We start from the raw sequence: 20,739 nt of genomic DNA on the forward strand, positions 1-20,739 counted from the left end.
AAAAGGTATGAGGTACTGCCTTTCCCACCCCACCCCTGGGCTTAGAGCATCTGACCCTGTCAGTCTTCACCCATTCACCTTTCTTCCCCATGCCAGTTTCCCCAGCACACAGCGTTACGCACTCCGTGTGAGAAACAGAGACTTTATTAGGCACAGAGTGTGACTACTGGGCAGAGTTACAAGATGGCTGTGGGACTTCCTCCCAGGCTGCAGTAAAGTACTCCAAGGGAAGCAGGGAGAGAAGAGCATGTGTTTTCTCTGCCCTCTCCCTTCAAGGCTGCATGCGGATGGCCCCATCCAGCCGGATGACCTCTCCATTGATGAATGGGTTCTCGATGATGGCTTGTACCAGATGAGCATACTCAGCGGGATCACCCAGTCGGCTGGGGAAGGGCACCTGGCTGGCTAAGAAGTTGCGCACTTTTTCTGGGAGGCTGGTGAGCAGCGGGGTGCCAAATAGGCCTAGACAAGACAGTCAGAATCAGAGGCCCACCCTTCCTTTCATATTTACCTGGTCCCTCCCCACCTTAGCTCTACCTATGGTACTTCCCAATGCCCAGAAATGGAAGGCTATTGCTGCTTAGCTGGTAGATAGTTTCCCCTCTCAAATGCCCATGAATCCTACCCAATCCCAGGTGTGGCAGGGAGGGACTATCTCTACCTGGAGCAATGGTCATCACTCGGATGCCCATGGGAGCCAGATCCCGAGCAATGGGCAGGGTCATGCCCACTATGCCCCCCTTGGAAGCAGAGTATGCAGCTTGTCCAACCTGGAGAAGGAGCAGAGGTCACACGTGGAAGGACCCTAACAAGTCACCAAGGAGGCACAAGCCTTGCCCTCGCCCACACACCTGGCCCTCAAAGGCAGCCACGCTGGCAGTGTTGATGATGACCCCACGCTGGCCTCCCTGGTCTGGCTCATTCTGGCCCATCTCACCGGCCACCAGGCGGATCACGTTGAAGGTGCCGAGGAGATTCACCTGAAAGACCAGCAGAGACATGGTATAGGGCCTTTTGTCCCCTAAAAGCTTTGGAGGCACCCACAGCCAAATACCTTTTACTCACACCCCTGGGGATCCTCCAAGGCCTTACATTGAGAACTCGCTGGAAGTCCTCCAAGGAATGGGCCTGATTCTTCTTTAAGTTGTATGTCTTTATGGCCACTGCAATGCCTGCACAGTTGACTGCCACATCCACACGGCCAAATTTTTCTTTTGCTAGAGTCAGGGCTGCTTGCACATCCTTCTCTGAGGTCACCTTCAAAGGGAGAGGTGGAGAAAGTATTCATCTCCCAGCACACACACACACCACTAAACCTGGGCAAGGAGCGCAGGTCCAGTCTTTGAGTAACAACAGAACTGCGTAAGCAAGGAGGAGGCCAAAAGAAAACACGAGAGTGGGGCATAAGTGAAAATGTTAGGTGCTGTAGTGTTCAAAACTGTTTTCAAATCTATACCCTCTTTTGATAAATTCACATACCCCTGGAGATCTGTGGACCAGAGCAGTTTTGAGAACTGCTGATATGATGATAAACTAGCTTTTTTGTACCTCTACCTGCTAAGATGATTTCATCAAGCTTTACTTTCTGTAGTTTGTTTCATGAAGTTTTTCAACTTTGTAAATATAACATTACAGGGCACAATACGCATTTTCAAACTATACATACCCCCTCCAGGAGATTGTGATATATCCAATTCCCATCCCCACTGCTGGGGATCCAGGCTTTGTACATTCCTTATTGCAGGTGCTCCCACAGTGCTGGACGGAGGGCTCAGGCCAAAAGGGACAAGGAGATGGGTCCACTGTCCACACAGATAGCACCCTTAGGGAAGGGGACCCCACAGGCTCCCAGGGGGGTTTCGGAGACCTCGTGCCCACACTTACATCAGCTGGGGCAAAGGCGCAGCTCTTCCCTAACTTCTTGGCTTGGACCTCCCCATCAGAGTCGGGCAGGTCCAGAAGCACAGCAGTGGCCCCTTGCCCCACCAGTCGCTCTGCTGTGGCCAGACCTAGACCAGAGGCTCCTCCGGTTATTAGAGCAACCAGGCCCTGTGAAGAAAGGAACGGTCAACGGTAGACTGCGCACACCACCCCCACCCTTTCACCTGCCTGTTCTCCAGGCTTCTGCGACGGAGGCTCCTGTGTTCTCCAGGCTTCTGCGACGGCGGTGTGACCCAGGTGTGTTTCCTCTCCTTCAGGACCGAACCTCCGGCGTCTCATGCCCCGACAGCCCATCCAGTCACCCCCCACACAATAAGCCGCGGAGAGTTGACCTTCACCTCCCGAGCCCAACCGCCGCACTACCGGGGCTAGACAAGTGTGACTCTTTCTCCCAGCACCGATCTCTTTCCCCCTGGGTCCACGGCCGCGCGGTCCCGGTTGGCGCGGCGGAGCAGCCGGGAGGAGCGAGCCACCCCCTACCTTCACTGCCCGGCACGCCGCAGCCATCTTGCTAGGAACTCTCCGCGGGCCGGACGGGCGGGAGGGCGCTGATTGGCCGAGGCGGAGGCGTGGAGGGGCGGGGGATGGGGGGGCCGCTGAGCACGATTTCGGGGCGTGGCGTCGGCTGCGCGCGTCCCGGACAGAGAGGGCGAGGCCTCCGCAAGGTGCCTCCGGAGTTACTTCACCCGGAGAGAGAGCCCGATTGCGGCGGCGCGATACCAGCCACGCTCTCTGCCGGACTCTCTAGCTGATCTCTGGGCAGGCGGCCAGCTCCGCGGGGAGTAGGCGGACAGGAGATTGAGAGTTTTCCTTACTCCTCAGAAAAAGCCTTCATTCAAGCGTAAACATGGGAGAGACCCCTATATTCCAGGCTGTGTGCGGGTCACTGGGGATACCAAGAGGAATACGAAAAGGTTCATGCCTTCCAGAAGGACACAGTTCAGTTGGGGGAAAAGATAATTATAGTACAGACACAGACAAAGGAAGGGACAGAGAACAAGATTCTGAGACATAGACATAGATATCCAAAGATGGAGATTCTGAGAGCCATCAAAGACAAATATGTTAGGAAAGACATTGAGAGGAACAGAGATGCCACACAGGATCACAGAGACATGGATGTGGAGAGCCACTAAGAGACAGAGAAGCTAGGAGACAGACATTCTGAGACAGACATTCTTAAGAAGCACAAGCCCAGAGAAGCAAAAACATCTTTCATCAGCTCAGTCTTTTCTCCTGTCCTCTATCTGTGTCAAACCTCTTTTAAATCCCAAAGCCCAAATCACACATTGCCGAGGGGACCTCAACCAGACACCGTCATTTTAGACCCGGGTCTTTGGTCACCCTAGAACATCTTTCAGCCAGCATCCCGATTAGAATCTTGAGCCCACCTAATCTACCTAATCTGACTTCCTCCCTGACTTCTTCCCCAAACCAAGGTCTTCGAGCCATAAATCTTAGTCTACATTTTCAGCCCCATTCAGCTTTATGTTTCCTCTATCTGAAGTATCTCCCCACATGCTTTCCCACCCAGAAAGACTTCCCTCCGGGCCTCCTAGTTGTTGATAACCACCACACTCATGGTCACTATACCATATTCATCAAAGGATTCAGTACAAGATTCACAATCTTTCTGACTACATGCAGTCCTCCCAGCAATTTATAGCACTCTTGGCTGGGCCCAATATGCTCCAGCCACATGGCCTCTTTGTGTTCATCTTTGCATTAGCTGTTCCTTCTGCTTGGAATTCTCTCTCCCCGATGTTCACATGACTGCCTTTTTTTTGTTTTTTGATCATTTAGAACTAAGCTTAAATGTCACCTCCCTCTCCCTGACCACTCAAGCTGTAGACACCTAGTTCTTATCCCATTGTGTTGGAGGAATTTATCGAGGAGGTGACCACTGGTTGACCTGAGAGCTGGAGCCGGCAACGGGTATCTCTGCACCCCTTCCCCTGTCTTTGGAATGTATGCTCTGCCCAATGTTCCCACAGCCAGAGCCATTTCAGGGACACAGCCTTGAGAGAGTAAAATGTTGTTGAGACCATCTGGACTGAACACATGACTGAACCCGGCTAAAACCTCTATATAAATTTTTAAGATTCCAGTTGGTGGGTGCAGAGATCTACTCATCTTTCAGCTGTCCAAGACAAGCCTTGTATGTAAATTCCCTTGCTTGTTAAATCTGCCACCTACCAATCTGGGGCAGTCTGCCTCTATCTTTGGTCTCTCCATGCTCTCCATGTACAGGGGCCAATTTGTGAGCCAACATATTGCCTATTTGAATTCTCTGCATAGCACTTACAGACCCGTAATCTTTTTTCTAATCTTGGGGCCAGGTGTGTTTTGGAATTCAGATTTTTTTTTTCAATTTTACAAAGGAAGACCTACTCTATATTACATAACTGTATATACTGCATATACTCTATGCTACGTAACTACTGAGAAAGGTCTAGAGCATCACTTACAATTAAACATTAATATTTCTAGAGTGAAAAGTGTGAACATTATTAACATTGAGTGTGAATCAAAACTATAGACAGCCTCACATTACTTCAGGTCAGGTTTTGTCACCTAATGGGTTTGGGCTCCAAAGTATGCTTTTCAGAACTTTTGTGTCATGAAATTGTGCCTAAAGGCTTTTGAGCCTTGTCTAACCCAGTCTTATTTGTGTGTGCGTGCATGTGTGTGTTGTGTAGTTCTCTCCCTGCTAGAAGGTAAGCCCCACAGCGGCAGGGTGTTGTCTTACTGGTCTCACTTGGCTACCCAATCCCCAAAGCACTGCCTAGCATGTACTAGACACTCAATACTGGTGAATAAATCGATCAATCAATCAGTCAATCAATCAAACAATCTTGGGAGAATATTGGGGCCCAGCTTCATGATTCCTTCATCTGCTTAACTCCAGGGACCTTCACCTCCTCTTGATTTTAACCACTTCTGTCTAGGCGACATTATTAACCTTGCCATGCCCTGGAATGACTCCCTCACTTCCCTGGCATCTACACACCACCATCTCTCACTCTGAACATGTTGTCCCAGTCATTTTGGCTCTCCTCCCTTCCACACTTCTTTTATCTCCTTGAACCCTGTTATTCCATGGGTCTTTCCATTTTCTTTCCACCTAGCAGCCTCTTCCTACTTTTCTTCTGGCCAGTGTAGACCCTCTCTCATTCCCCTTCTCTCTTTAACCACTCTTGCTGGCACCCTCCAACCATTTGTCCCTTGACATCCTACTAATTCAACTTCTTCACTTTTCAGCACAGACTCTGAAGCCAGAAGGCCTGGGTTTGAATCTCAATTCCATCATTTACTAGCTGAATGACCTTGGGCAAGTTACTTAACTATTGTGCCTCAGTCTCCTCTTTCATAAAATGGGTATAATCAAAGCACCTATCTTGTAGAGTTGTTAGGAATAAACGAGTGAATGACTATATAAGAAAAAAGGGTACTCAGAGCAGTACCTGGCCTTTAGCAAGAGCTATGTAAATGTTAGCTATTGTTACTCTTCAGAGCAGTGTCTCTTAGCCTATTTTAGGCTGTGAAAACCTCTGGCAGTCTGGTGAAGTCTAAGGAATCCCTTCGCAGAATAATGCATGCATTAGATAGGATATAAAAATAGGATTACAAAAGAAATATAATTACCAAAATAAAAAGAAATACATCTGTAATGTAGTAATATATGTGCTTCTTTATTTATACATTAAACCCCAAGCTCTATCAACAGGTCTCATGACTACCATGATTTCAAAATAGTGATGTTATTTCAAGAGATCTGTAACAACTCTGATATGCTATGAAAATCTGATTTCCACTGGTAACAAAGCCACAGGTACTGCTAATACTATTGTAGTTTGTTAGATCCTCTAGAAGGACATACTACACCTTGTGTTGATGATAGTGAAAATAAAGATGCAATTTCCCCCCATCCAAGTCCATGGGCTGCTTGAATTCTCCCTACAGTCTCTGAAAGGGCTGTGGACCCCGGGTTAAGAACTCCTGTGTTTAGAGCAAATGGAGGCCATTAAGTGAACACTTCCTCTCTCATCACCTTCAATAATGTCTCTACCCACACTATCCATCCTTTCCTTGGGTCTCAGAGGAGAGAGGTCCTGCTTGGGCCTTGCCCTTCCCACTGGGCTCTGGGTCCCAGCCCCTCTCATTTGCTTGGGTGTTTGTGCCATTGAGCATCCTCTCTCTTTATTGCACACAACTCTGTCTCAAGATCATTAGAAAATAGGGAACTGAGCAAACCCAACTTTTGCACACAACAGATAATCATCACTTTTGGGGTACGTGGGCGAGAAATGAGCAAAGGAGCATGTCACCAGAACCAGCAACATCCAGCATTATCTCACAATCCCCAGGGGGTATTAACCCTACCAGGAGATGAGAGAAAAACAAAGGTGGTTTTGCCCCTGGGAGATAAAAACCACAAGATAACCCGTTTAACCCTTGTGGGTACCTGCCATTACCCCTGCAAAGACAGAGCTTCACTGGCTCCAGCTGACTCCGAGGTGGCATTGGAAAATATAAAGGATCCCAAATGATGAGTGTGGGGAGCATCCAAATGTGTGCCTGTTGGGGCACAATTTGAATAAATGCTTTAAATTCTGAAGGCGTGTGTGGAACATGAGAATGTGGCTAGCATCTGAGAGTGTGCTGAGGATGCATGCTGGCTGAGTGTTTACCATTTGAATAAATGCGACTAATGTCTGAATGAACTTGTGTGATTCCAGCCTAAGTTGATCATGACTCTACCATTGCCCAAATCGACAGCCATTGTTTAGCCTTGGTATAATCAGAACTTTCTGGCTGCATTTTGCCATGTTTGATCACTTCCTCTTCCTAGAACCCCCCCCCCCCTTGGTTTCCATGACACCTAACTCTCCTGGTTCTTCCTACTTCCCTGACTGTTCCTTTTGGTCTTCTCCCTGCACCCCCTTTTCTTCTGCACTCCGTCTCTGGGGAGCTCAACCGTCTCTTAGTTTTGATACTGCCTCTCTGCTGAGGATTTCCCAATCTCTGCCTCCAGCTCACCTTCTCCACTGAACTTCAGAATGAGGTAGCCAATCATATGCTGGCCCCCTACACCAGATGTCCCTCAGGCATCTACAACACGTGTCCTAAACTAAACTCAATCATTGCCCCTTAAAACTTCTTTATCTCAGCTGGTAGTAATATCATCTCTCCAGGCACACAAGCTAGATCTTGGGACTGATGCCCTCTTCATTCTTTCTAATCAGTTACCAGATCCTGTTGATTTAACTCCTGCATACTTCTTGAATCTGGCAACTCCTCTTTCCTAGCTTCCAATTATCACCACCCCAAATCTCTTGTCTGTACTATTGCAACTGGTCAGATCTCACAATTATCCCACTTAAAAGGATCCTTCAAGAAGCCAGCAGAAGCCTCTTTCTAAAACTCAAATTTTGGGGGCACCTGGGTGGCTCAGTCATTAAGCGTCTGTCTTCGGCTCAGGTCATGATCTCAGGGTCCTGGGATCGAGCCCTGCATCGGGCTCCCTGCTCAGCGGGAGGCCTGTTTCTCCCTCTCCCTCTCCCCCTGCTTCTGTTCTCTCTCTCACTGTGTCTCTCTCTGTCAAATAAATAAATAAAATCTTTAAAAAAAACCCTCAAATCTTGGGGCGCCTGGGTGGCTCAGTCATTAAGCATCTGCCTTCAGCTCAGGTCATGATCCCGGGGTCCTGGGATCGAGCCCCGCATCAGGCTCCCTGATCAGCCGGGAGCCTGCTTCTCCCTCTCCCGCTCCCCCTTCTTGTGTTCCCTCTCTAGCTATCTCTCTCTGTGTGTCAAATAAATAAATAAATAAATAATCTTTAAAAAAATAAAAAAATAAATAAAACTCAAATTTTATTATGTTATCATCCTTGTGTTAAACCCTTTCAGTGGTTTCCCCTTGTTTTCAGTGGTTTCCCCTTGTTTTCAGTGCTCTCCATAGTCTGCTACCTGCTGTCTGACTTCAGTCTGTATAACACTGTACTTTCCAGCAACAATGCACTACTTGATGATGAAATTTGGAAGTTTTTGGGTTTGTGAGCGAATGGCCAAGAAAGAATTCTTGAGAAATTTTTGGTGCAAAAAGGCGATTTTATTATAGCATGGGGACAGGACCTGTGGGCAAAAAGAGCTGCACTGGGATTGTGAGGAGTGACTGATTATATAGTTTTTAATTAGTGGGGGTTAGGGATAGCGTAAGTCTTGAAGGAATTTGGAAGCAAGGCTTTCAGGACCTTGAGTGGCTAGCTGCTGTTAAGATAAGGTTACTTTTAGGGGCGCCTGGGTGGCTCAGTTGGTTGAGCGACTGCCTTCAGCTCAAGTCATGATCCTGGAGTCCCGGGATCGAGTCCCACGTCGGGCTCCCTGCTCAGCAGGGAGTCTGCCTCTCTCTCTGACCCTCCCCCCTCTCATGCTCTCTATCTCATTCTCTCTCTCAAATAAATAAATAAAAAATCTTAAAAAAAAAAGATAAGGTTACTTTTAGAAGACATACAAATGGCCAACAGACACATGAAAAAATGCTCCACATCACTCGGCATCAGGGAAATACAAATCAAAACCACAATGAGATACCACCTCACACTAGTCAGAATGGCTATAATTAACAAGTCAGGAAACAACAAATGTTGGCAAGGATGTGGAGAAAGGAGAACCCTCTTACACTGCTGGTGGGAATGCAAGCTGGTGCAGCCACTCTGGAAAACAGTATGGAGGTTCCTCAAAAAGTTGAAAATAGAGATACCCTATGACCCAGCAATTGCACTACTAGGTATTTACCCAAAGGATACAAACATAGTGATCCGAAGGGGCACCTGCAACCCAACGTTTAAGCAGCAAAGTTCACAATAGCCAAACTATGGAAAGAGTCCAGATGTCCATCAACAGATGAATGGATAAAGATGTGGTGTATACACACACACACAATATTAAAAAAAAAGAAAGCTTACCATTTGCAATGACACGGATGGAACTAGAGGGTATTATGCTAAGCGAAATAAGTCAATCAGAGAAAGACAATTATATGATTTCACTCATATGTGGAATTTAAGAAACAAAACAGAGGATCATAGGGGAAGGGGGGGAAATAAAATAAGGCAAAATCAGAGAGGGAGACAAATCATAAGAGACTCTTAGCTATAGGAAGCAAACTGAGGGTTGCTGGAAGGGTGGTGGGTGGAGGGATGGAGTAACTGGGTGATGGGCATTAAGGAGGGCACGTGATGTAATGAGCACTGGGTGTTATATGCAACTGATGACTCACTGAACTCTACCTCTGAAACTAATAATACACTATATGTTAATTAATTGAATTTAAATAAAATAAAAAATTTTAAAGATAAGGTTATTTTAGTCTTTAATAAAATGGAAACATTAAGGCACTAAGGCAGCCATGAATTCCTTGAGTAAGGTCACGCTCTGTATGTTTCTGGTATCTATCAGTGGGATGTAAGCTGTAAGGAGATTTAATTTAAGCTACATTTCTCTTGCCTTTGTTTCCCTCATCAATACCACCCACAGTAGTGCTGTTGCCAGATGAGATACAGGGTGCTCAGTAATTAAATTTGAATTCAGATGAACAAATAATTTTTAGTATAAGTATCTCCCATGCAATATTTGGGACATACTTATATTAAAATTATTTGTTACTTATCTGAAATTCATATCTGAGTGGGTATCCTGTATTTTCATTTGCTAAATCTGGCAACCCTACCCCACAGATAACACCCAAGATACCACTGGCGAGATACCCCTTATCAGGCTCCCACAGTTCTGTATGACCACCTCTGAACCAATACTTACCCTCCTGAGAGAACAGGGATCTCTTCCTCTTTTTTTTTTTTTTTAAGATTTTATTTGTTTATTTGGGAGAGAGAGAGAGCAAGATCAGGGGAGCAGAGGGAGAGGGAGAAGCAGGCTTCCCGCTGAGCAGGGAGCCCGACGTGGGGCTCGATCCCAGGACCCCGGGATCATGACCCAAGCGGAAGGCAGACGCTCAATCATCTGAGCCACCCAGGCTCCCCTCTTCCTCTTTTTTTTTTAAGGAGTTATTTGTTTATTAGAGAGAGAGAGAGAGAGAGCATGCACGAGTAGGGAGAGGAGCGTAATGCATAAGTGTTGGAAATCATCCTGAAGGGTTGAGCCAGATAGCCTTACTGGGTACATCAAGTTTTTTTTTTTTTTTTTAAGTTTGATAGACAACAAAATACGAAATTTAAAACAATTATACAAAACAGAAGTAACATAATTTCAAACTGTGTGATGGTTCTACATCAAGACACTAGGTCTGAAAGTAGCCAGCTGAAATATCTATTGGCACTTATTCCAACTTAGAGGAGAAAGTTTCTCTTTATGAAGGCAAACCCAGAGTCATGTATGCCTCCTGGACATCTCTGCTTAAAGTGGCCATGAACACGGGATAGTGAATACTGCAAGAGCACACTGAAAAAATTAACTGAGTGTATTTGGGAAGATACAGTGCAAGTATAAACATGAAGCAACACCTGATGAACTTTTTGCAAAACAGCAAAACTTCAAAGACATTTTAAAACAGTATTATTAGGAGCACCTGGGTGGCTCAGTCGGTTAAGCGTCTGCCTTTGGCTCAGGTCATGATCCCAGGATCCTGGGATGGAGCCCCGCGTCGGGATCCCTACTCAGTGGGGAGCCTGCTTCTCCCTTTCCCTCTGTCCCTCTCCCCTGCTCGTGCTCTCTCTCTCTCTCTCTCCCAAATAAATAAGATCTTTTATAATTAAAAAAATAAAAATAAAACAATATTGCTATCTCAAAGAACTGTTTGGAACCAAACGTGTTATTGATAATATAGTCTGTAAGTTTGCAAATTCAGAGGCCAGGCATTTGGATAAGAATCCAAAGTCAGTTAATAGTTCAGAGGAAAGAAAGACTTTTGTGAATGCTGAACCTCCTAACCCTTTAGAAAAAGCAAGTGAAAATTAACTTGTCCTGGGATCATAATGAGTTTGTTTCTGAAAGGCCATAATCAAAAGAAGAGGTTTCCTCCTTCCACAAGGGCTTGGGAAATGTAGACAAGGGCTTTGTCTTTCCACAGAAAAGAGAGAAGCAACAGTGAGAAAAAGGTATACAGGTGTAGTCTGGTCATCTTGGGAAAGCTGTCTCATCAGATGTCATCTCCTTCAGTTCCAGGAAATCTTTACTTTCAGGTCACCAGATGGTGTGCAGGTCAAGGTTTGGTGCTTTGTTCAGATGCATCACATGAATCTAAGTGTCTATTCCCTGGAGTTTGGCAGCATAAGGGTTGGTTTGAAGTTCCCGATAAGGGCCTTTTCAGCGAGGTTGAAGAGTCTTTCTGGAGGTGCCTTTCCAACATATGAAATCTCCAGGTTGCAAGGTGTGATGCTTAAGGTTATCATTTCCCAAGAGTGCACTGTGAAAAAATTGCTCTAGCAAAGCACAGTTTTTTTTAAAAAAAGATTTTATTTATTTATTTGACAGAGAGAGACACAGCGAAAGAGGGAACACAAGCAGGGGGAGTGGGAGAGGGAGAAGCAGGCTTCCCGCGGAGCAGGGAGCCCAACACGGGGCTCGATCCCAGGACCCCGGGAACATAACCTGAGCCGAAGGCAGAAGCTTAACGACTGAGCCACCCAGGTGCCCCAAAGCACAGTTATTTTTAATAGAAGCAATTAGGCCTTCACAAAATGACAGTACCAATGACAGTGCTTTTGGCCAAAGTATTTGGAGGGTTGCTACAACTCATGCCAATTGAGTCTTTTTTTTTTTTTTAAAGATTTTATTTATTTACTTGAGAGAGAGAATGAGAGACAGAGAGCACGAGAGGGAAGAGGATCAGAGGGAGAAGCAGACCCCCCGCCGAGCAGGGAGCCCGATGCGGGACTTGATCCCGGGACTCCAGGATCATGACCTGAGCTGAAGGCAGTCGCTTAACCAACTGAGCCACCCAGGTGCCCCGCCAATTGAGTCTTAATAGTGACACTAGTTCATGTGACTAACTGAAGACTAGGGATGATAATGCACAGTGAAAGCAAACAGCGCACACTTGAAGCACCTGACCAGTAAAATGGGTTCCCTGATCACTCTGAAGTTAGAGAGGGGTTCCTCAGGTAGGGATAATCTTTTCTCACAGAAGCAGCAGTGGCCTGTCCACAAGAGAAAGCTTTACTCCAGTGAGAAAACATGCAAACCCTGACTAAAACATATTGATATCCATGAGATGGGGAAGCGGTATGAAATCCATTTGTATGAACAACTTTCCCTGATTTTTTTTTTTTTTTTTTTTGCACTGACGTAGTAGTGTAGGAGACCCTCCTCCCCACCCTCAGGCTACTTTTGACGTTGCAATACGCAGCGGGGTTTTAGCAGCTGGAAACCAGAAGGAGCATAGGAAGCCCCTGCCTCCCTCTCCTATGTGTCTTTTTTTTTTTTTAAGATTTTATTTATTTATTTGAGAGAGAGAATGAGAGAGAGAGCACATGAGAGGGGGGAGGGTCAGAGGAAGAAGCAGACTCCCCGCTGAGCAGGGAGCACGATGTGGGACTCCATCCCGGGACTCCGGGATCATGACCTGAGCCGAAGGCAGGCGCTTAACCAACTGAGCCACCCAGGCGCCCTCCCTCTCCTATGTGTCTTACCCCTGCGTGCTCTTCCTGGATAGCACCAGTCTCCCCAGCTGCGAGGTGAGACAGGACGGAAAAGAGGTTGGCGCCCCAGCTGCTTGCCCTCTGGCCTCTGGCGGGGCTTGGAGAGTTCAGCAAATGCCCCCTCACGTTCCTATGGCAGACACCGGGGAATGAAGGGCTGGCTGTGGGCCTGTTCCTACGCTCAGGCAACGTCCTGGAAAGCAGGGCCTCGTGGGGAAGAAACGTGGTTGCCAAGCCTCAACCGGTGACCGGATTTTTCAGCCGGTGTTTGCCACTTCTCAACCTCCCTTCAAACTCTACCACAAAGGCTGTGTCCTTGAAGGCCTCGTCCTAGTTGGCAATAAGGCAAGGAAGGGGCTGAACAAGAGCACTCGCACAGGTGCTGTCCCGACAGCCCCTTCCCTCCCCTGCAGCAGCGCTGATGGCTCAGCCATGGGGCACACACACCCTTCCCTAGGCCCTCTTCACCACCACCAGCTCCCCCACTGCAGTCTCAGTGGGGACCACCAAAGAACACAATCTCCAAGCAACTTGGCATCCAGTTTATACTGAGCCTTACCCCTGTATGGGTCAATAACAGTGTTCCCATGAGACCTTCTTAGCACTTAGGAATATGAGCTGGTCAGGAGGCAGGGGAAAATGGGCTTCTTCTCCAGGAATCTGGTCAAAAGTTAGCTTTACCCCTGGAAACTCTAAATACTGTCTGAGCACTCACTCTGCTCGGCTCGGAAACGTGCAATCAGAACTCTTTAACGAAAAGGCAACATCTTGACTAGGCAGATACACTCCAGGGGAAAGAGCAAAACAGAAGGCGTGAACAAGGGGAAAAGACAGAGAAGACACTGAAAAGAAACAGGCCAAAGGGCAGGGCAGACAGGAACAGAAAACCTGGACCACAATGCAAAACACCAGCTCAGGCCAGTGCTCCACCTTCTCTATTCATTCCAGAAATATTAGCCTGGAGCAAGGGGGAGGGGAGGAGTAGGAGCACAGTGTTTGGTGACAAAAATTGAAGGTTGGGTGAGAAAATAGGAGACAGGAGATGGCATTCTGATGAGCATGAAGTGACCGGGGCAATGACCAGCAAAATAGGAGGCACCTAGGGACCCTGTGAGGCACCAACTATGCAACCACGTGTTTCTAACGGAGAAGCCAGGGTCTGACCACCTTCACCTGCCCTGTCTGCAGCAGCACCTCTGGCTCAGACAGTGAGCAATAGAGAGTACATCCCACTTCATCTATACCTTCAGGAGTGAGCTCTGCAAATAAGTTCACCTTGGGGTTTAGGGCACTGGGCAGGACTCTGGCCTCCAAGTAGCTGATGAGTCCCCTCAGGGCCTATAAGAATCGGTCTGCCAGCATATCTGGACAGTCAGCCTCCTCCTGGGCCAAGGGGAAGGTGATGTTGGTGAGCTGGCTGGCAGTGAGGTGGCCCAGAGCCCGAGTGGACTTGCATATGGCCTTGAGGATCTTGAGGCACAGAGACTGGCAGCCTAAATCGTCCTGGTCCAAAGCCCGTAGGTGTGCCGTCTCTGCAGGACCCTGGCTCAGCCGCCAGAGGTTGCCATACTGTGCTAGCTGGTGTGGTCTGGCTACCAAGACAGTGTCGCCAAGAGTCCCTGATGGCAGGAAGTCAACGACAAGATCCCTGTCACGCTCATACTGCACTTCCAAAGTCAGGGCTTCTGGGGGTGGTGCTGGTCGGATCACATTAAGAAGTTTCTCCTCCAGGGACACGCAGAGTCGTGACTTCTTCAAGTCTACCTGGCCCTTCCTGGCCAATGGCTTGGGCTGGGGCGGGAAGAATGTATCCGTGTCAAAGGCTGAGGAGTCTGTGGGAAGGGTCTGCAGGGACCGGCTCAGGCCTGTCTTCGTGTCCTTATTCAGCAATGGGGGGCCGAGGGGGGAGAGGGGAAGCCCATCCAGTTCCGTTCTTCCAGCTCCTTCCCCACCTCCAATGGCTTAGGCGGGTGGGGCTTAGGGTTACCGATTGCCCTATTGTACATCTGCTTAACTGCCAACATGGCCGCTCCACCCACCCCTAGCACCAGCCGGTCACTTGGAGAGCACAAAATCAACGGCTGTGCCAATGCCATTGTCATCCTTCTTGCCTTTGTGCTCACCAGAGCCTGCTCTCGCTCACGGGAGATGGAGGCAAGACAGAAGTCTCCATCAGTGTAGCGAAGCTCTAGACCCTGGCGCAGCAGGGCACAGTAAAGACTGAGCACCACCCCTCAGCTCCGCTGGGGTATGGGGGACAGGCAGGGGCTGGGCGTCAAGCCACGGACTGCGTGCGCGCGCGTGCGCGCACGCACGCGCACTACCACTCCTCGAGATTCGCCTTTCGCCCGCTACTTCTCCCGGGGTCACCCAGCAACATGGCCCCTTCACTTCCGGGATACGACGTTGCGCATGGAGTTGAGGGGAGAGACTCAACTTTCCCTGAATTATACTTTGGATAGGTGGGACAGATGATAGAGGCACTTTTTGCAGACTTATTAAACTTTTCCCACCAACACTAGTTCATGAATGCCATCGTTTCCTCAAAAGACCAATGGTTTGATGCATATACAGTGGAAATTTTAGAATTTCTGGTAGGGCTGGATTGTTGTTTGGCACAGACCAGAGTTCTCTCTTTTTTATCAAGCCAACAATTACTAGATTTCCAATGTTGTTTTTTCGTCTCTGGGGCAAATTCTTGGGTGTCTTTTAGTCAATTTTTCCAAAATCATATGGCAGAATATCCCCTTAGACCAGAGGTTTGGCTACTGGTTTCCTTGAGAGTAGCAATTTTGGAGGAGATGTCAGTGAGGTGGTTTACTTTGGCTTCCAGAAAGTCAAGTCTGGAATGCCCAGGAACCTTAACGACAGCTAGAGCCGCCTGCAAAAGTATGGCAATCTAATAAATCTGGGGCATAGAAGCCATTTTAAAGTTCATCCCCATTGGAGCTAAGGCAGTCTCATTGTTTCCATAACATTCCAAAGTCACGAGCTGCCCCAAAAGCATACCAACTATCAGTATAAATGTTTGCAGTTTTATCTTTGGCTAAGGTACAAACTCTTGTGAGGGTATAATTCAGCCTATTAGGCTGAAGTAACCAAAATGTAAAGGTGCTATTTCAATGACTTTGAAAAGGAAATATGCAGTAGCATACCTAGCACAATATTTACCATTTTTATCCTTTAAGTAAGAAGCATCAGTAAACCACGAAAAATCTGCATTGGTCACGAGTTTCCTGTAGTGTCATGGAGAGTCAAAAGGTAATCTGTCAATGTCAAGCAGTTATGAGGGGTTTCACCTAGGTCCAGTTGTAGCCCTTATTCTGAGATCGGATGCCCTAAGTATCTAACCTGAGCTTGAACGAACTAATTTTTCTTTGGAGACTTTATGTCCCTTTAAGACCAAAAGTTTTTTTTTTGTTTTTTTTTTTTTACCTTGGAATTTTAATTATGTACATAAATAGCAACATGAGAAGGAGGGATGCTAAGGCTGGACATTATCTCTAGGTGAAAGGATTTTCGAATAGTCCACTTGTAGTATGGCATCACCCAAGATAACAAAGAAGCCTAGTATAGTTTTACCTGAAGAAGAAAGCCAATTTACTACATTCAGTACTGACTTCTCTGCCATTTTTCTGTAGAAATATTGGTTTACTGCATGGAGTTTCCAATATTTACCTGTAACTGATTAAAATGGGCACAGCAGGGATGCCTGGGTGACTCAGTTGGTTAGGCGTCCGACTCTTTTTCTTTTTTTTAAGATTTTTATTTATTTATCAGAGAGAGAGAGCACAAGCAGGGGATGCGGCAGGCAGAGGGAGAAGCAGGCTTCCCACTGAGCAAGGAGCCTGATAGGGGACTCGATCCCAGGACCCCGGGATCATGACCTGAGCCAAAGGCAGACACTTAACCAACTGAGCCACCCAGGTGTCCCATGGGCATCCGACTCTTGATCTCAGCTCAGGTCTTGATCTCAGTGTCATGAGTTCAAGCCCCGCATTAGGCTCCATGAAAAAAAATGAGCAGAGCATGGAGCATTCTATTAATTTCCAGGTGAATTCTTCACACTTCCTGGCTTTTGAAAGTTCTTCTTCCACAAATCTATGACTTTGTATCCTTGTAAACCCCAGTCATATAATTTCTCCCTACTGACCTGGACAAATACGATGGGTTGTTGTGCATAATAAACAGAGGCAGCTACTCCCATGAACCCAGGGGGATACACCAGCTTCCTTATTCTTGAACCTCTAGCCAAAAGAAGTCCAACAATGCCAGCAAAACCAATAACACCAAGTCTTGGGAAAAAATCCAGGAGGTACATTTTGGAGATATTCATAGCTAACTCCTATTGAACCAAGCTCAGCATCTTGGGCTTAGTTTGTGAGTGCATTTCTTGACACCAACTTGTATATGGCTCACAGTAATGTTGGAGGTGTGAGATGCTTTCATCAAGTTGGGTCCTTGGCTCCCCCACATATTTAGATTGACCCTCGGGAACGGACTAGAATGAAAGCTCATTAACCCTCACGGAAGTTGTGTGAGGTGAGTCCTTTTTAGATGATGCATAGACTCAAGGTGAGCAGACTCAGAATGGCTGGCCCCACAGACCTGAATTGCCTTAAACATGTTGCTGGCAGAGGTGGCTCTGGCGGGGTCCAAGGCCAAAAGTGTTAACAGGTGGATGCTGTCCCCTGTGAAGAGGTTTGAGTAAGGGAGCAGAGAGGCAAATCATCTATGTATTATAACAAGGTAGAGCCTGCAGAAAACTTTATATTGGGGCACCTGGGTGGCTCAGATGGTTGAGCGTCTGCCTTCGGCTCGGGTCGTGATCCCAGGGTCCCGGGATCAAGCCCCACATCTGGCTCCTGACTCGGCGAGGAGCCTGCTTCTCCCTCGCCCTCTGCCTCTCCCCTGCTCATGCTCTCTCTCTCTCTCTGTATCTCTCTGTTTCAAATGAATAGATAGAATATTAAAAAAAAAAAAAAAGAAAACCTTATATCATCCAAATGAGCTTTTAAAGTTTGTGAAAAGTAAGGACTCTCTGTAAAACCCTGGGACAGATGTACACCTATCAAGGTGTATTGCCATTCCTCCCGAGTGAAGGCAAAAAGATATTGGCTATCCTTATCATTTGGAATACTAAAAATGCAATGATAGATCAGTTACAGTGAAAAATTTGCTTTCAGTGGGAATGGATGTTAACAGCACATGGGGGTTAGGAAAAACAGGGTGCTGAGGGATGACAGTATTATTTATTGTTCAGAGGTTCTGAACAAACCTCCATCCTTGGCCATTGGGTTTTCTCACAGGTAAAATAGGATTGTTACAGGAACTAGTGCAGGGGATAATGAGGCCCTGAGCCTTGTAATCTTCTATTATGGGCTTGATGCCCTGAAGGGCTTCTTTATTTATAGGGCATTAATTATGGAAAGAGGTTTTGAGGGATCTATTTGAATCTTGATGGGAGGTGCAGTGTGGATTCCGCCAACATCAGTTGAGACTTTTGCCCATAAAGAGGATAATAGCTGATCCAATAGGAACAAATGATCAGTGTCCCTGGGCTCACCCTATAGTGGCATCAGAGACAGAACAAATAAAAGATGTCAAACAATCATTTAATCCCCCAAATTGACTATTTTGATTACTACTGTCAAATTCTAGAATTATTTCCCCCCAACTGGGAGAAATTCTGGCATGATACTTTTCTAAGAAATATCAGCCCAATAAATGAATAGGGGCAGAGTAACGAAGGAGAAAAAGGATCAGAGCTCTCAAAGGACCTAGACAAAAGGGATTAGGTTCAGAGACAGGAACTTGTTGAAGTTTATCAGAGATCTCCACTATTTGAGCTGTTTTAGGACTCCAAGGCAGGGGCTGCTTTTATAGCAGTGGGATTAAGCACCGAGGCTATAGCTCTGGTGTCAATAAGGACAAAGATTCAGTCCCAATCTGGAGAATGGTTTCTCTAGGCCAATTAAGAGGGAAGATTGAGATGAGCCTTGTAGTTCCTCAGAGCCCCGGTCACTGGGAATTAAGAAGACATTGGAAAGACTGACAGAAGGTGGAGGACAGAAGGTGCCTGGAGCACTTAAAGTTGTAACAATCTTTCTTTTTTTAAAAAAAAGATTTTATTTATCTGACAGAGAGGGAACACAAGCAGGGGGAGTGGGAGAGGGAGAAGCAGGCTTCCCGCTGAGCAGGGAGCCTGATGCCGGGCTTGATGCCAGGACCCTGGGATCATGACCTGAGCCAAAGGCAGACGCTTAACGACTGAGCCACCCAGGCGCCTGTAACAATCTTTCTTTTTAATAAGAACATTATCTTGAATGTCTGGCTCTTTGCAATAATAACAGAAACTTGAAAGTTTTTGGTTTTGTTTAAGGGCCTTCATTTGCCAGAGTTGAAAATTGAGAATCGTAGCAGTCTTTCTTTTAGGTGACTCACCTAGGATGCAAGCAAGCTGGTTTGCCATATTAACTAAATCTGGAGTAGGCAGTTTCCCATTCTGTCCTGTTCCTTTTAACTAAAAGAGAAAGAGCCCAGTTCAGCCTGTTAATAAACGTAGAGTTAAATGCCATCCAGTGGATTCAACATATAAAGGAAGACCAGAATATTCTTAAAAAAAAAAAAAAAGATTTGGGGGCACCTGAGTGGCTCAGTCATTAAGCATCTGCCTTGGGCTCAGGTCATGGTCCCAGGGTCCTAGGATTGAGCCCCGCATCGGGCTCCCTGCTCCGTGGGAAGCCTGCTTCTTCCTCTCCCAGTCCCCCTGCTTGTGTTCCCTCTCTCGCTGTGTCCCTCTCTGTCAAATAAATAAATAAAATCTTCAAAAAAAATAAATAAAATAAATTTTAAAAAAAGATTTTATTTATTTGAGAGAGAGTGGGAGAAGGGGCAGAGGGAGAAGCAGACTCCCTGCAGAGCAGGGAGCTGGACTCAGGACTCGATCCCAGGCCCCTGAGATTATGATCTGAGCCAAAGGCAGACATTTAACTAACAAGCCTCCCAGGTGCCCAGACCGGAATATTCTTAAAAGACAATTTGGAATTCATTGTAATAGTCATGAACAGTTTCAAGCTTTTGTATGTAAGGCTGAATTTTGTTCCAATCAGTATACTTGGGAAAAGTTACTGTAACTGCTCGGTGGAGATTTCCAGCGAGTGTTCTAGCATCTTGACAAAAGTTAGTGGTTTGTTTCTCCAAATCCCCTTCGGGATGACCCACTGTGGCTAGTTTCATCCAATGTTTGGCTTGGTCCTCACCAACAAACATGTCGACTATTGATAGAAACCTGACAAACCAGGCTGATAAGTTTGAATAGCTATGTTAAATTCTTTGGCAAACTTATGGGCGTCCTCAGTCACTTTAGGAAATTCTTTATGGCTCACAATTTGTACCTAATCCAGGCAACATGATTTGAGGTTTATTTAGATCCTCAGAAGACTTAACTTTGAAAAGGTAGGTTTCAATAGGTTCAAGAGAGGAGCAAGAGGGGAAAGATTCAGAGGAAAAGGAAAGTTCAGCAGATAGAATAGAGGAAAATGGAGCCAGATGCAGGGACTGAGCATAAGGTGGCCACCATGTATCTGCAGGTATCAAAGAAAATGAGGGAAGGGAAAAAGAGACCTCGGAAGCCATTTTGGCTTCTTTCAATGGTTTTCCTCAGTTAATTTAGAAATAGTCTTTTGCAGAGACAAACTTAGAATCCTGAAAACATCTGGAAGCCTCAGGTACCACTTAAAATAGGCATTCCGTTTCTTCTTTTCCTCCTTTTTGCCCTTTAAAAAAATTTATTTCTTTTTAGGAACTGCAGCTTTCTGATTTAATTGAGGAAGCAAGTTTGGGGAGATCAAAAGCTCAAGATAATGTTCATTAAAGTTTTAAATTTCTTTGGTTAAGTCAGTCCACTGACTTATGAACGTGCATGTGGAGGAACCATAGTTTTTAAACATAAAACCAGCCAGAGTCTCAGAAAGGAGGAGCACTCTCAAAGCATTTTGATAACTGGAATCCCATTTCTTAGAGGTTTTTCTCTAGAGCAAAGAGACAATTCCTCAACAGCACACTTTTGAGAGGTACAGCCTGGTTCCAGAAGGATCAGGCCAAAGGTCAGCACAATTCCAGTAGGAAAGGCCCAGTTC

The 20,739-nt window shown here is 46.5% G+C and overlaps 2 protein-coding genes and 1 pseudogene across 5 annotated transcripts; all 3 read right to left on the minus strand.

Annotated features, from left to right (window-relative positions):
* Positions 1-126: 126 nt before the first annotated feature.
* Positions 127-2,570, minus strand: HSD17B10 (hydroxysteroid 17-beta dehydrogenase 10). Of its 4 annotated transcripts, XM_064574092.1 has the most exons (7): positions 2,110-2,415; positions 1,885-2,049; positions 1,667-1,802; positions 1,093-1,257; positions 852-980; positions 662-770; positions 127-462 (listed from the first exon to the last, which is right to left on the minus strand). In XM_064574092.1, exons 3-7 carry the CDS (start codon positions 1,730-1,732, stop codon positions 272-274), a joined length of 660 nt encoding a protein of 219 aa, XP_064430162.1. In that variant the 5' UTR covers positions 1,733-1,802; positions 1,885-2,049; positions 2,110-2,415; the 3' UTR covers positions 127-271. The 4 variants fall into 4 exon arrangements, with proteins under 4 accessions (XP_064430162.1, XP_045734326.1, XP_045734318.1 ...); XM_045878370.2 differs by lacking the exons at positions 1,667-1,802; positions 2,110-2,415 and adding an exon at positions 2,422-2,570; XM_045878362.1 differs by lacking the exon at positions 1,667-1,802.
* Positions 2,571-12,835: 10,265 nt separating this feature from the next.
* LOC123843863 (mitochondrial dynamics protein MID51-like) lies at positions 12,836-16,229 on the minus strand. Its single transcript, XM_064573581.1, is given in 3 exon segments — positions 12,836-12,928; positions 13,772-14,559; positions 16,181-16,229. Coding segments are annotated over 3 exon segments (930 nt in total).
* A 411-nt stretch (positions 16,230-16,640) lies between these two features.
* LOC123843869 (MICOS complex subunit MIC26-like) lies at positions 16,641-19,870 on the minus strand (annotated as a pseudogene).
* Between the last annotated feature and the right edge of the window lie 869 nt (positions 19,871-20,739).

The sequence above is a fragment of the Mirounga angustirostris genome, unplaced genomic scaffold (genome assembly GCF_029215605.1).
Source record: "Mirounga angustirostris isolate CCGP_5_RB_7025 unplaced genomic scaffold, mMirAng1.0.hap1 SCAF_11, whole genome shotgun sequence".
Lineage (NCBI taxonomy): Eukaryota > Metazoa > Chordata > Mammalia > Carnivora > Phocidae > Mirounga > Mirounga angustirostris.

Bases quoted from the DNA above. Each gene is read 5' to 3' on its own strand.
- HSD17B10 (XM_045878362.1), bottom strand. From the start codon at position 2,235: ATGGGCTGTCGGGGCATGAGACGCCGGAGGTTCGGTCCTGAAGGAGAG. The intron at 1,258-1,884 runs GTAAGTGTGGGC...CTCCCTTTGAAG, and splicing joins GCGCCTTTGCCCCAGCTGAT to GTGACCTCAGAGAAGGATGT. The intron at 771-851 runs GTGTGTGGGCGA...CTCCTTCTCCAG, and splicing joins TGGCTGCCTTTGAGGGCCAG to GTTGGACAAGCTGCATACTC.